We start from the raw sequence: 15,240 nt of genomic DNA on the forward strand, positions 1-15,240 counted from the left end.
TTTAAAAATGCCACTAATCAGGATCCACATGCATACATGCTGAAGTAATTGACCTGACGTGAGGCTAATGCATCAGTATTTTTTAAAGGGCACTGTGGGTTGAGAATCGATGTCCCACAAGGAGAGCTGTTCGCAACTTTAAGAAATCACTCAGTAGAGTTGGTGACAGCATTAAAGAATGAGGAAACTAAACATTTTTTCTAAAAACTCTTCCCCATCACAGCTTTGGTGAAGTTATTCTACTTTTGGTTAGCCTGTGCTTGTGAAAGAAATGTACAGACCAGATAAGAATTTCATGCACTAGAAAAGATAACTTAGACAAAAATCAATCTGACCTGCCACCACTGCCTTTTATCACCTAACTCCCAACACCAACAGCCCCATTACTATGTATCCTTTGATAATTTCACCTTTGAGAGGAACTAACTGCATATTCTACTGATAACAGGAAATTTCCTACAAAGTAATGATATGGATAAATTTATAGAGGAAATCAATAGTGATTTTTTCTGCAATTTCCCCCACAAATAACAGCATAAACTGATAGAAGTAAGTTATTACAATTGGTAAACTCTTTCAAAATTTATATTTACTATCCCAATACAGGTAGTCACTTTATTTAGTTACATAGAACAAAGAGCTACAATTTACAGCTCCATCATCCAGTTGTATTGATTGAGATGATTTGTTACTCAGGAATCAAACATTTCAGTAGACATTAGTAAACATTATCAAACGCATGTTATAGTCATTGTGCATGGATTAATAACATCTGCTTTTTAAATAACAAGTTAAAATCATCTCATATATTTAATATGGTGTTGAACTTTGATGGTTGAGTCAACTCATTTGTTGCTAGAATGCTGATCTACTTGGCTCTATGCACAGATTCACTACAATTACTAATTTCACCACTAATGACATACAAATTTTCTAGGTGGGCATTTTGGTCAGGCAAGCACCTACTATTTGCTGCTTGTATTTCTAAGGATACGAATTAACCAATAGCAGGTCCTGAAAAAAGAATATAATCTCAAACTGCTTATTATCCAAATTTATCTAAAGTTTAGTAATATCTTTGGAGGATTTTATGAATGACAAGCAGTCTGTCCATTCTTCTATATAGTCTGAGGTTTATCCTTTTAAAAAGCCAAGTCGCCAGAAAGCAAGGTATTGAATACTTACACTATTTTGATTAAACTAGGGATAGCATTACTGTAACTGAAAAGTACATATGTATCTTACTATGAGGGTTCTCTTGGAGTGTTACCCCATAAGAGGCTCTGAGTACATATGTGTTGGGGGAGGGGAGGGGAAGAGCAGAGAAGGGGAGATGGTTCTAAAAGAAAGAACCTCATGTAATGGATTTTTTCATTTGCTGTTTAAAAGAACACTGCTCAACACTGTATTTTCCCTTTATAATGACACAAACGCAAAATTTCTCGTGAAGTTCAGCTTTGGCTAATAAGAGAAACCACAATTTTTACCTCATGAAAAGTTTCATGACCACGTTTTGCACTTCACTTTTTCCACCAGAAAGCCTCAAACCTATACGTCTACTTTAATTTATGTTTACATCTTAATACATTCTAGTCTATGGTTACTTTATATCTCATATTTTACTTTTATATTTATTTATCACAGACTCTATCGAATCTTTAAGTAAAAGAAAGTAAAATCTTTCTCTCTGAACTCATTTATTGTTGTTAGTCATCTCAATTACAAATGTATACAAAGATATAATATAAACCCTAAAACCAAACTACAATGCATACAGGATTCATGACTCATGTATTTATTTCTAAACAACACAAAGTTAACAATTTAATATGAATTTTCACACACTGTTCATACTTAAGCTAAATTTATAAAGGGCATTTAAAAGTAAAGATTTTGGATATAGAATAGTAAATGTCATATAATTACCCAGCATGTTCGAACAGATTAAAATATTACCCTGTCTTTCTACTGTCAAATAAATATGGAATTCCCTGTGTGGGGGCTTATCATCAAACCAAATGCTTTACATTTGGTGTGAAAATCACAATTGTCAGTGATCAAGCTGCTACTTCTGATGACAAACATGATGAGATATCATCTTGTTCAATATATGCTTTTGACTTGACATGTAGGCTAATAAAAAATATGAAGTTGTAGTATTTATTTTGTTTCTTGTACAACATAAGGCTCCTTATAGGGATGATCAAAATAGCCAGTACCGTTGACTGAAAATACAGTCAACTCTATTACCTGGAGACAGATTAACTGGTTTGTAGCATGACTATAGTAAAATAGTAGCAGCATGCATTGTATTTGTAAGAGGTTTTAAATCACTATGCATCAGTGACTGTATATAAACATGAGAGGATTTCTATTTTCAGCTACATAATAACATTGTCTCTACACAACACTGTATGTACTGCATTGTGTCTACTGCACTGTTATCCATTCAACAGCTATTTGTTCAGTATTTACTATGTACCAAGTACTGTATTAGGGAATTCCACCTCATTAATCAGACCTAATCTCTTGTCTACACTTCTCTTTCAAGGCAGAAATAAGGGAGGGCATGTGGTCTTCTTGTGAGTTGGCTGTAGTTCTGAGATGCAAAATCTAAAGAGGAACAGACACTTGGCACTATGAAACAAACTCCAGTAGGTCTGTACGTGTGGAATTAACTTCTCCCCCACCTCGCTCCTCATCCTGTTTTTTTTCCTTTGCTTCCCTTCTCAGAGAAAGCCTGAACCTGGCAGTCTTACTTGCCTCCTTATCCTTCAGCCTCCAAGTTCATAATCACCATGCCCTGACAATAACTAGATGTTCCTTAAATGTGTACACTTCCCTCCATCCCCTTTCCCCTTCTACGCCTTTACCACTACCTTAGCTCAGACCTCCAACATCTCAAAGCACAGTGACAGTTTCATAGTGGACACTCAAATATTTGGTAAAACATTTGAATAAGGCAGCTTCAGTCAGATGCCTTCTAAGACACTGAGGTAAGCTAGGAGAAGGACACACCAAAATCAGCCTGAACTCATTTCTCTTTTGAGCAACTACTTCAAACATGTCAGTAGCAAGGAGTTATCTTTGACCCCTGCCTTTTTCCTTCACCATTCCCATCTATCTTCTCAGCTCCATTTCCTCTGGCATCCTCCCAGGTCACATGACACAGGTCAGCCAATCACCGAGTCTCTCCCCACTATACCCCCCACCCCCAACCCAGTGCTGTCCAATAGTACTTCCAGCAATGATGGAAATGTGCCATATATGCTGCCAGCATGTATGGACACTGACTCACTTGAAACATGGTAAATGTGAGGAATTAAATTTTTAATTTTATTTAAATAGTAATTGATTTAAATTTAAATTTAAATATGTATGGCTAATGGTGACAGTACTGGGAAGTGCAGCTTACCTTTCTTCCATACTGTTAGAATTATCTTCATGGAAGACAGGTGATAATATCACTTGACTTACAGAAGTAACATGTCTCCATAAAACCTTCAGTATAAGGTGTGACATTTGAAGCTTTTCACTGTCTGGACCCATTTACTATCACATTTCCATTTTCTCTACCCCTCTCCCATCCAGGCTCCAACTGTGCCATGATATAACCCTTAATGTGAACTGTTGACACTTGCTTAGAATGCCCTTTCCTCTCAGGGAACATCCATTCATCCTTCCAGATCCAGCTCACATTCCTGATCCTCTCTGAGTGTGAAACTGCCCTTCCTTAGCCAAGTTAGCCACTCTCTCTTAACCCTGCTGCCATAACTTTAGTATAGAGGGCCATTAAAATATCTAAGCATAACTAATGGCTTACATGTGAAAAATATGAGTCCCATTATCCCAGGTAGATATTAATCACATACATTAAATGAGATGATCAGGCCAAGCATTTGGCACAGGGGTAAGTAAGCACTCTATAAATGTGCAGTCTTTAATACATGTATTATGAATCATATCATAATACTTGCTAGGAATGTTAACTGAACACAGCAGGCTAAGAAAACAAGGAGAGGAAAATAAAAAGATGGAGATGGGAGAGAGGAAAAGCTCACAAGTCACCGATACCAACAGAAAGTATAAGCCAGGGAAATTGTGTAAGACAAGCCATGAAAGCACGAAGAGATCAACTATTCAGTAAACCCATGGCTAAAGCTGAACTTGTTTCTCACCTTCGAATCTAACTGGTAATCGCAATAATCAAATTCCTTAATCAGGGAGCATAGATGTTACGAGGTCAAGAACAAGAGAAAGCTTTTCTTGTGATGTGTAACTGAGAAGAATTTGTTGTAAGCTGATCAATAAAGCACTATTACTATGGCCCACTTCTTAAGACAGAGTTCTGTTATGTACAACACTGAATACATTTGCTGTAAGAAAATTTAAACTATGGAAGAACCTGGAAGAAAAAAAAATCTCTAAACTTACTCAATTTTCATCTCCTCTAAAATTATATTTAGATAGAAGCATTTCAAAATAATTAATGACATCCGAGTTATGTCTATTCCTAATATAATGATTTTCCCTTTATATAACGCAGTCTCACTTTTCTCTCCCTTTAGTCAGCTTTCAAAAAAGAAAAATGCAAAGAAATATTTAAATAGTTAAAGTTTTCAGTGGCAATTCCAAGCAATGCTCAATATATATACTATCATATGCAGGTATTTATATTGAATGAATATAGGTTTAAATAATATTTTGATGTCCCATTTCATCAGTTTGAGAAAGCACAGGTTTACAACATAATTTTGCTGTTAAACAAAATCCTTCAGTTGAATTTGCAGATCAGAGAAAATTAACATTTGGATTTAGTTCAGAGGCTGAGTTGAGCTCAGTTCACTCTGGGTTTGAGTTGACGGTTCAGTTTAAGTTCTTGACAATGAGCACATCAAAATAAAAAATAAGTAATGTAATCAGGGCTGACATTTAAGAATTAGTGTTCAGGCAAATTATATGTTCTGAAAAAACAAACTCACTTTACAGAGAGAGTTAAGGTTAAATCCGAAGGTTTGAGCATTCCGGGAGCCAGCATTCATGTAGTTTCCCACTAGCAACACAAGTTCCAGCAACTTGCTAAAGCTCCTGCTCTTCTTTATCTCTTCGCAGGCAGTACTGACAGCCATGATGTCAGGTTTGATGTTGTTCACCTGCTCTTCAAACTGAAGCTTAAAGAGAATAGCACTGAGCCGTGGCCGTAGTCTCTTCACATTGCTCATCTGATTGAAAAGAAAATAGCAGATTTCCTTTAAAATGCATGGTATACTTTAGTACTGTGTGGCTGCAAGTAATCTGGGATGATTTATTGGTATGACAGTATGGAAAAAGCAATATGTCCCCTAAAACTGATAGCAGGAAGAGAGAAAAGCCCTGCGTGTTTTTGTGAGGAATCCTGAGTCATCACTCAAAGAAAACATTAAAAATTTAGATGCTCGATGAAAGAGAGCTTTACTTAAATGACAAAGTTTAATAAATAAAGTACATGTATCTTTTTTTAAAAAAATACTGAATTTTTAAAGGGTAACAGGATACAGAGGCAACAAATTACAAAGCATTCATAGCACTGCTTTAATTTTTGTTCAATACTGAAATATGCTGGGTCATGTTTAAAACACATTCAGAAAGGTCTAAAGAGGGTTTGTTTCTTCAAATAGCAATTGCTGTCCACAGGAGCCCGGCTGACTAACAGTATGTGTTAGATTGAAGGAGAGTAAATAGGTCCCAATTTGTGCTAAATTGACTTTCTTCAGAAACACAGGACAGCAGAATGACTCCTGACACATGCTAAATTAGCAGAGTCAGAGTTAGAAAACATGGGCAGAGCAGGAGACAGAAGCGGTGCAAAGCCACAGGTCTGCCACGTGCCAGGTTAGCCCCGTTTGGGACTCTGCGTTTCCCTACTGGGTATATAGGGGGTTGAAAATGTTGAAAGAACAAAAGGGCTAGAGGGTCAGCAAGTTCTTGCCTTAAATTTACCCCCGAACCATGTGCTAGAAACACACGTGAGGGGGAAGAGCCTGAAGGCTGGAGACATACCACATTTAAGTTACATGTGAATTCCTTGACCAAACATGTTAGGAATTTGAGACTTAAAACAGATTGATGGGGCAGCAGTGGTACAACAGGTGAACTTCAGCAAGATTATAAACATCAAAAGCACTTTGAGGCAAGGTCAGAAAAAAAAACCAGTGACAGAACATGATAGGATCAAAATAGGGAATAGTTCTGTTTATCACTGACCCTCAAGGAAAAGCTAAAAAACAATGCCACATGAAGCTTATAGGATTTCTGTTAAAAACTATCTGCTCGGGCTTCCCTGGTGTCGCAGTGGTTGAGAGTCCGCCTGCCAATGCAGGGGACACGGGTTCGTGACCCGGTCCGGGAATATCCCACATGCCGCAGAGCAGCTGGGCCTGTGAGCCATGGCTGCTGAGCCTGCGCGTCCGGAGCCTGTGCTCCGCAACGTGAGAGGCCACAACAGTGAGAGGCCCGCATACCACACACACACACACAAAAAAAAAACAGAAAAAAACCTACCTGCTCATAATATAACGATTGTTATTTAAAATAAAATGTACCATACAAAAGCCTGAACTTATTAGATTCCAATAGGATACTACAGGCACTGCCTTAATGACTTAACAACATAACCCAGTTTACTCATCTAACAAAATCGTAGCAATAAAGAGCTCTCAGTAGATACCTCTAAGAGAATATCTACAGAGGAACCAAGTTCTTACAGTCACTAAATAGTTTCTCAGCAAATAATATATCTAATTTACATATAGCATTCTCCCCAGCAACTTGACATGTTAAATGCTTATGTATATGCAACCAAGACTCTAAAAGCTCAACTAATATAATTAGTAAGAAGTCTCCTCTACAAAGTATTCTAAGGAATGTCTTAAAATTCCTTGAATTCAAGAAACATCTTCAAAATCCAATCTAGAGAAAATAAAGTTTTTTCTCCTAGAAGAGAGTAAAGAAACTGTAAGCTCAAAAATGACATTTTTTTAAAGTACAAAGAAACATTACTAATAATGGTTTTATAAAATAAATTTTAGTAATATAAAAATTAATGAAAGACAAAGTGAGACCTTATTAGAATACCAGTTCTTAGTAGGCATGAATCATTGTTTGGACATTGTATGTCTAGCACACAAAGTAGAGGCAGTGATTACTTCTGATAAAGTCATTTCATTTGTTTTAAAAAGCTCCCAAATGGACTCACTTACCTGGAATTTGTACCCTTACTTAAATATTACAAATGTAATATTTGTACATATTCATATTATACTGGGCCAATGTTGTACCATGCTCTGTTACATTTAATTTATCCTTTAGATTACTAAGACATATAAGGGAGCACTCACATGAGCACATACAGTTATGGCCATTCAGAAGGTGTATGATGGGCCCACAGCATCTCTGCTTTCAGCCTATGCCCTCATTCATGATTATGAAATCAGGTATTTGGTACTTTGCAATAACAAGAGAAGAATTCTCCAGTACCCCATGTAAAACATTAGTATTGCAAAATATATTAATTTTAACATATATTAATGTACTACTTCATGTGCAAAGAGAAAAAAGACTACTTAAATGCCTACATTAAACTACCCCGGGGCTTCCCTGGTGGCGCAGTGGTTGACAGTCCGCCTGCCGATTCAGGGGACACGGGTTCGTGCCCCGGCCTGGGAAGATCCCACATGCTGCGGAGCGGCTGGGCCTGTGAGCCATGGCCGCTGAGCCTGCGCGTCCGGAGCCTGTGCTCCGGAACGGGAGAGGCCACAACAGTGAGAGGCCCGTGTACCGCAAAAAAAAAAAAAAAAAACTACCCCGAAGTATGTTAAAGCTTTCCTGCTGACAAGCTAACCATATGTAGCCAGTACAAAGTAATTAATTTTCCTAGAAAAATATAACCTAGATTTGTATGAGTAATGAGTCTACCTGGCACTAGGGACAGGTACCTTGAAAAAAATAGAGTAAGTCTATGATGTAATGCAGAACAAGCTGCTATGAGTTTATCAAATACCCTGAGAAAGCCAAGTCAGGAAGGGTAACCTAAACAGATCTTTGAACACCTTTTTAAGTTAGATGTCCTTTTCATATTGTTCTTTCTTCCAAATTTTGAAAAGTGAGTATTCTGGCTGATAAGAAACAAATGTATTTTAGTGAACAAAATTACTGCACTGGAAAGGAATTTGAGAGATCACCAGAACTAGATCCTGTCCAGGGTCTACCATTTAGCCTACGCTAATCCCCTAGGCCAAATGGCTGCCCTTTTATTTTAAAAATAACAACAACAAAAAAAAGTCAATGAAAGCTAATGTTCTAAGATCTAAATCTTGTAATCTGTAGATAATAGCAGAATTATTTTTCTCACTGGGCAAATCAAACTCTATTTCTTCAGATGGGATCAAAGAAAAAAGGGAAAAAAAGGGGAAATATATATATATATTTTAAATCCTGAAGAATGTTTCTTCACCCTCTCACATATTCTATCAACACTAGACATTTGCTGGGACTTCCCTGGTGGTCCAGTGGTTAAAAGTCGGCCTTCCAATGCAGAGGACGTGGGTTCGATCCCTGGTCAGGGAACTGGGATCCCAAGTGCCACAGGGCAACTAAGCCTGTGCACTGTGGAGCCCGCGTGCCACAACTGGGGAGCCCACACCTCTGGAGCCCATGTGCCACAACTAAGACCCGATGTAGCCAAATGAATAAATATTTTAAAAAACAAAAACAAACAAAAAAAAACACTGGACATTTGCATTCTGTTTGCTTGCCCAAGAATCTAGAACTATGACTTGTCTGCCAAAGACTAGACTGAATGCATAAATGGAGAGCTATGATGCTAAAATAATATTCTCAATGGTAACAGAAAGTCATTAAAAAAAGATGAAGGAAGGGTTACTGCAAAAGTTTAACTGTAAGATAGTTAATAATTAGAATGTTAGAAGAAATTAGAATTCATTTTTACAGAGGTATCCTTTACATTTATTATTACAGAGTCCTAGCAATGTAAACACATAGCACCAAAATCTGACAATAATGAGTTATAGTCTGAAGACCAACCTAAAGGCATAAAAAAGAAAGTAAAAATATTTTGGTTTTATTACTATTTTTTGAAAGCAGGCAGCAGTACTCCGACAACCACCCCATCACACCACCACAGATGTCATGTGCCTGAAGGAAAACACCTTAAGAACAGTGACTGGATAAAATCAACAAACAATATCCAGAACACTAAGGGTAATTTTTATTCAAAATTTTGTTTGTTGGCAATATACATGTTGTTGGAGCAGGTACAAAGTAAGATGAAAAGACCTTGAGAAAATCTGTGAACCAACAAGCATTGACTGGGTGCCCACTCAGTGCTGTGAGAGGCACAGAAGTTGTGGTTGCTGCCCTTGTATCACTGAATTCTTTCCATCTGTCTTAAAGGGCAAAAAGGAGAAAAAGTCTTCAGGGAGATGTAATCTCCCATAATCTTACTATGGTTATCTTTTTCTCATATAATTTTAATTTTATCCATTATTTCACAGGGGGAAAAAACAGAATCCATCTGACATTTTTATACCAACTACATTTAACACTATATCCTCTTTATTCAGTTTCTTTTATAAATATGAGATTTTCAGGGGCCAACTTATATAAAACTTGTTGGGTTTTCCCCCACTTCTTGCCTGCAGCCTCGTGTAGGCGCACCTCAAAAGAAATTTGAGAACATCCTCTATATCTTCATTATTCTTCCCTAAAGTTGTGGTAAGACTAATTAATCATTCAACTTTCCTTCTAATACAAGTAACCTGCTGATTGAAAAGCTACTAGCTTGAGTCTTAATTGATTTACTACTCTAAACCTTCATGTTATACATGTTGCAAATACATAATTATAAGGAATAATGGGACGGCGTTTCTGTAAGGTTAAATGACTCCTTCAAGGGCACAGGGACAGTAGGGCATGAGCCTAGAGCTAACTTGCTGCCGACTAACTGTGCATGCCACTCAGAGAATCACAATGTGGAAATTAATAACCGCAACTTAAAAGCCACCTGATACTCAAACTATCAGTACTTCTACTATGTTTTCCTATGAGTAGGAACAGACTTTAATTTCCCCACGGTAGTTATCAGACAAATCACTATGGAGACAGGTTGACCCTGCTGTGAGCTCTGCCTGCTACTACTTCATATTTCTTTCCTTTTTTCTTGGTATACCTAACTACCCCTGTATGTTTCCAGATCCACTTTTGTTGTCCCGTTACACTGCACTCTCCACTCTTATTTCCATATTTGCTAATTCTTCCACTCCCCGTAAGAGAGGTGTGAGAAGCAAGGAGACTGTGAAAAAATGAGTGCATCTTTGTGAAAGACAAGACTAGAGAAAACGACAAAGGGTTGAGGGAGAAAAGTGACATCTGAGAAAGGAAGGTGATTTAACAACAGACTTAAGACACTTAGGAAAAAGTTTTGAACTTGATTTTTCTAATTAAACTATATGAAAAATGTCTTCCCTTTACTGTTAGCTGGGCAATATTTTCATAATCTCCAAAATTCTCAGAAAAAAAAGTTCATTGCACTTTAGGAAAGGCATCAAAAACAGCTATTCAAGTGCCTTATGCCTGGGTAGTGCTCAGAATATCAAGAGTATTTTTAAAATAAATGTGCCCTTATGATAATAATACTCATAAGCTAAAATTATTTTTTTTAAACTACGCAACAGCAAAGTACATTTTTTGTACTTTGCTGTGGCAAAGTTGCATTTTTTTACATTTTTCCAAAGGAGCAAGGTAAAGCCAAGAATTATACAACAACAACAAAAAAATTAAAAGGATAAAATGTATATTCCTCCAGGTAGTCAAGAAATAAGACAATTAGCTATAGACATCAGATATGCTTTCTCTTTGTCTACAAATGCTTATCAATTCTGGACCACGAAGGATTTCACAGGAGGTCCAAATGAGTTCCGCAGATACTCAGGATCTGAAAGTGGTAAAGTTAGAGAGCGAGAGACTTCTTATTTAATTTGGCAGTCTTAGCAAACACTCAACACATAAGTTTCATATCTGATGAATTAAAAAGCTGGCATAAAACCCAGAACCTTTCTGGTGTCTTAAATTCATTCATGTCTGCTTCCAGACAATCCCCACCCTAACATAGGAAACCAATGTTTTGATTGCTATCACTATAACTAAGTTTTGCCTGTTCTTGAAATTTATATAAATGAAACTTTCAGGAAACACTTTTGGTGTCTGGCTTCTTTCACTCAATAAAATGACTTTGAGATTCACACATGTTAGTATGATTGAGTACTGTGTTCCTTTTTATTAACGAGCAATATTTCATTGCAAGAATACATCAAAATTTGTTTAGCCTCTTTCGTAAACCAAAAAGTTGATGGACTTTTTGGTTTCTTCCCAGTTTGGGGCTGTGTAGTGGGTTGGAATGAATAGGCACTGGAAGGATAAGTCCTAAACCATGTACCTGTGAAGGTGACCTTATGTAGAAATAGGGTCTTTACAGCTGTAATTAAGTTAAAGATCTCCAGGTGAGATCATGCAGGATTCAGGGAGATCCCTAAATCTAATGCCATGTCATTTTACAAGAAAGGAGAGAGAAAGTCACACACAGGAGGAGGCAACGTGAAGACTGTGAAGATGGAGGCAGAGACTGGAGTGATGCTAAAAGTCAAGAAATACCAAAGGCTACAAGCAGCTACCAGATGCTAAGGGAGAGGCATGGAACAGATTCTTCCTCAGAGTCTCCAGAAGGCACCAACCCTGCCAACAGCTTGATGTAGGACTTTTGGTCTCCAGAAATATGACAGAATAAATTACTGTTGTTTTAAATCACTAACGTTGTGGACATTTGTTATGGCAGCCCAGGGAAACTAATACAGGATATTATGAATATTCTTGTATGAGTCTTCATTTCCATTAAATAGTATAGTGTAAATGCATACTTAACCTTATAAGAAATTGTCAAACTTTTTACAAAGTGGCTTATGACACTTTACGTCCCCTTTGCCAATGTTATGCTTTATTCTTGAAGCCTTTATTTTATCTTTGCACATTTAGGTCTATATTCCATCCCTCATTAACTGTTCTGCGTGGTGTGATGAAGGAGCTGAGATTCATTTTAGTCAATAGAATATCCAAGTTTCGCAGCATCATTTGGTACAAAGAAGTTCCTTTCTCTACCCACTAGCCTTTAAGTCTTTGTTGAAAAATCAATTGATGGTATCTTTGTGAATCTATGTATATACTTTTAAGAGAAACATTTATATATCCTTAAGCCAAAACCTTACTGTCTTGATATCAAATCAGTAGTCTAGGTCCTCCAAGTTTGTTTTTCAAAATTGATTTTGTCCATTCCAGGTCTTTTGCATACCATATGAATTTTTGTGATATCTTGTCAGTTACTATTATAAGACCCGCTGGGACTGATTGAGAATGTGTATCGTATGTGTATTAGGAATCTATAGATCATTTGAGTGAAAAATGAGATCTTAACAAATTGAGTCTTCCACTCCAGGAACATGGTATGTATCACCATTTATTTACAACTTCTTCAAGTTCCCTCAGCAATAATTTGTACTTTGCAGTGTAGAAAATTTGCATATGTTCAGGGAAATGCATCCTTAAGTACTTTAAATTTTTTATGCTATTGAAAACAGTACTATTTTTATTTTGCTTTCCGATATATCATTGCTTATAGAGAAAAATACAACTGATTTTGGTACAGTGACTATTTTGTGACCTTCTAACAAAGTTTACTACAGATTCCTTATGTATTTACATAGATAATAAGTTCACTTACATCATTTCCAATGTACAGGCCTTTTATCTCATTTTCTTTTATTACACAAGTTAGAACATATATTATAATGCAGAAAAGTGATAAAAATAGATATCCTTGCCTGGTTTCCAATCATAAATGACAAAGAATTTAATCTTTCCCAACTAAGTATGAGGATAGCTCCATGTCTTCCATAGATGTCCTTTATCAGGTTGAGAAAGTTTCCTTCTATTCCTACTTGCTAAGAGTTTTTATATATCATAAAAAAGATACAATTCTGTCAAATGTTTCTTATTTTGTATCTAGATAATTATATGATTTTTCTCCCTATTTTCTGATAATATGGTCAACTACATTAATTTTCAAATGTTAAACCAACCTTGCACAGCTTGGTAATGACACACTCTCCTTTTTAGGCATTGCACTATTTGATACAAAAATGTTTTGAAATTTTTGTATATATGTTTATGTATGATATGGGTCTCTAATTTTCTGTAGTAGATTCCCTTCTTTGATTCCTGATGGAAATATGAGAATTTAGTTTTCTTTTTCAGTGCTTTCATTTTCATTAGGTTTAAAATTATTTCTTCTTTGACCCATAAATAATTTAAAACTATGTTATCCAATTTTCAAACAGTGAGAGGTGTTCTATTATTATTGTTGTCCAATTTAATTCCAATTTACATAGAAAACATACTCTACAAGATTTCAGTCTTTTGAAAATTACTGAGACTTATTTTATGTTCCCATATAGTCTATCTTGTTGAATGTTCCATGTGTATTTGAAACGAATGTATATTCTGAAGTTATATGGGCAATGTTCTATAAATACCAATTAGAACAAGCTGGCTGATAGAACTGTCTTGATTTTCTAATTATTTACTGATTTGTTTCTTGATCTACTTTTTCTAGAATTTACTGAAAGGGGGCATTAAAGTCTCATTATGATTGTGAAGTTATCTATTTCTCCATTTAATTCTACAGGTTTTGCTTCATGAATTTTAATGTTCTTTATTAGGTGCATGCATATTTAAGATGATTGTTTCTTGTAAATTACTCCTTGTATCCTTGTATAATGCCTCTATTTCTTATAATATGATTTGTCTTGAAATATACATTCTCTGAAATATGCAAAGCTATGCTACTTTTCTTATTGTCTAGTATCTGTTTTCCATTTGTCCTTTCTGCTTTTTACCTCTATTTTGTCCCTTCCTGCTTTTGTGTTTATCGAGCAATTTTTAGTATTCCATTTTCTTCTACTGGCTTCTTAACTATATCTCTTTACTATATTTTTCCTGGTTGTTCTAGGACTACTATCTTTATGTAGTCTATTTAGAGTGACTATTAAGTCAGTATTGTGCCTGTTCATAGGTTTCATTTCCTGCCTCCCCCTCCAGCATTTCACTCACACTTCCCACCTTCTGGTTCATTTCATGTGTGTTATAATGTTACAACAGCATAATTCCATTTGTCCTACCCAATCATTTGTGCTACTATCATATCTTTTACTTCTATATACATGTAAACCTCATCCTGCAATGTTATTTTTTTAATTATTAGTTTTAAGTAAATTATGAGAAGAAAGAAAACATAGTTCATTGATTATTTCACATGGCTTCCATTCCTTTTTGTGGATATCACTTTTCATCTAGTATCATTTCCATTTGGCCTGCAGGACAACTTTCGCATTTCTTGGAGGGCAGGTCTGATGGTCACAAACTCTCTGTTTTCACAGAACTAAAAATGTATTTATTTTACCCTATTTTGGGAAGGGTATCTACTAAAGAGAGAATTTTGAATTTACAGAGTTTCTTTATTTCAACATTTAAAATACACCCTTCTGTTGACTTCTGCTTTCCATTATTTCTGCAAGGGCAGCTAAATCTCTCTCCTTGTTTTCTTATATGTTTTCCCCTCCTCAAATCACTTTCATGACTTTCTCTTTGTCTTTGTCTTTCAGCAGTTTGACTAGAATGTGCCAAAATGTCTTTTTCTTTATATTTATCCTGACTGGGTTTTGCTGAGGTTCTTGAACCATAAGTTTATACTTCCCACTCGATTTGGCATTTCTTGGCCCTTATTTCTTCAAATATTTTGCCATCCACAATCTCACTTTCTTCTCCTTTTGGGATTACAATTACAGGTGTTTTAGACTGTTTATCTCCAATATACTATTAACCCATATACTGAATATTTTAATTCAGTTATTGAACTTTTCAGTTTGAGAATTCCCATATGGCAAACTTTTATAGTTTTCATTTCCCTGCAAAGATTCCTTAATTAAGATCATGTTTTCCTTCAATTCTTAAAAGATAATTTCCTTTAGTTCTTTGAACATATTTATAATATCCACATTAAATTCTTTGCATTTGAAATCTAAAACCTGGGCCGTCTTGTTGATTTGAGTGTTTTTTTTCTTTTACAATACATCCCAT

General features: G+C 35.9%; 1 protein-coding gene across 1 annotated transcript in view; it reads right to left on the reverse strand.

The window, feature by feature from the left end:
• The window catches only part of DIAPH3 (diaphanous related formin 3), a 538,397-nt gene that overhangs the window by 235,754 nt on the left and 287,403 nt on the right, over positions 1-15,240 (reverse strand). The window contains exon 21 of the mRNA XM_081214488.1: positions 4,983-5,222. Within this exon, the coding sequence (XP_081070614.1) occupies positions 4,983-5,222 (240 nt within the window). The remainder of the gene's footprint in view (positions 1-4,982; positions 5,223-15,240) is intronic.

The sequence above is a fragment of the Mesoplodon bidens genome (assembly GCF_964165515.1).
Source record: "Mesoplodon bidens genome assembly, chromosome: 17".
Lineage (NCBI taxonomy): Eukaryota > Metazoa > Chordata > Mammalia > Artiodactyla > Ziphiidae > Mesoplodon > Mesoplodon bidens.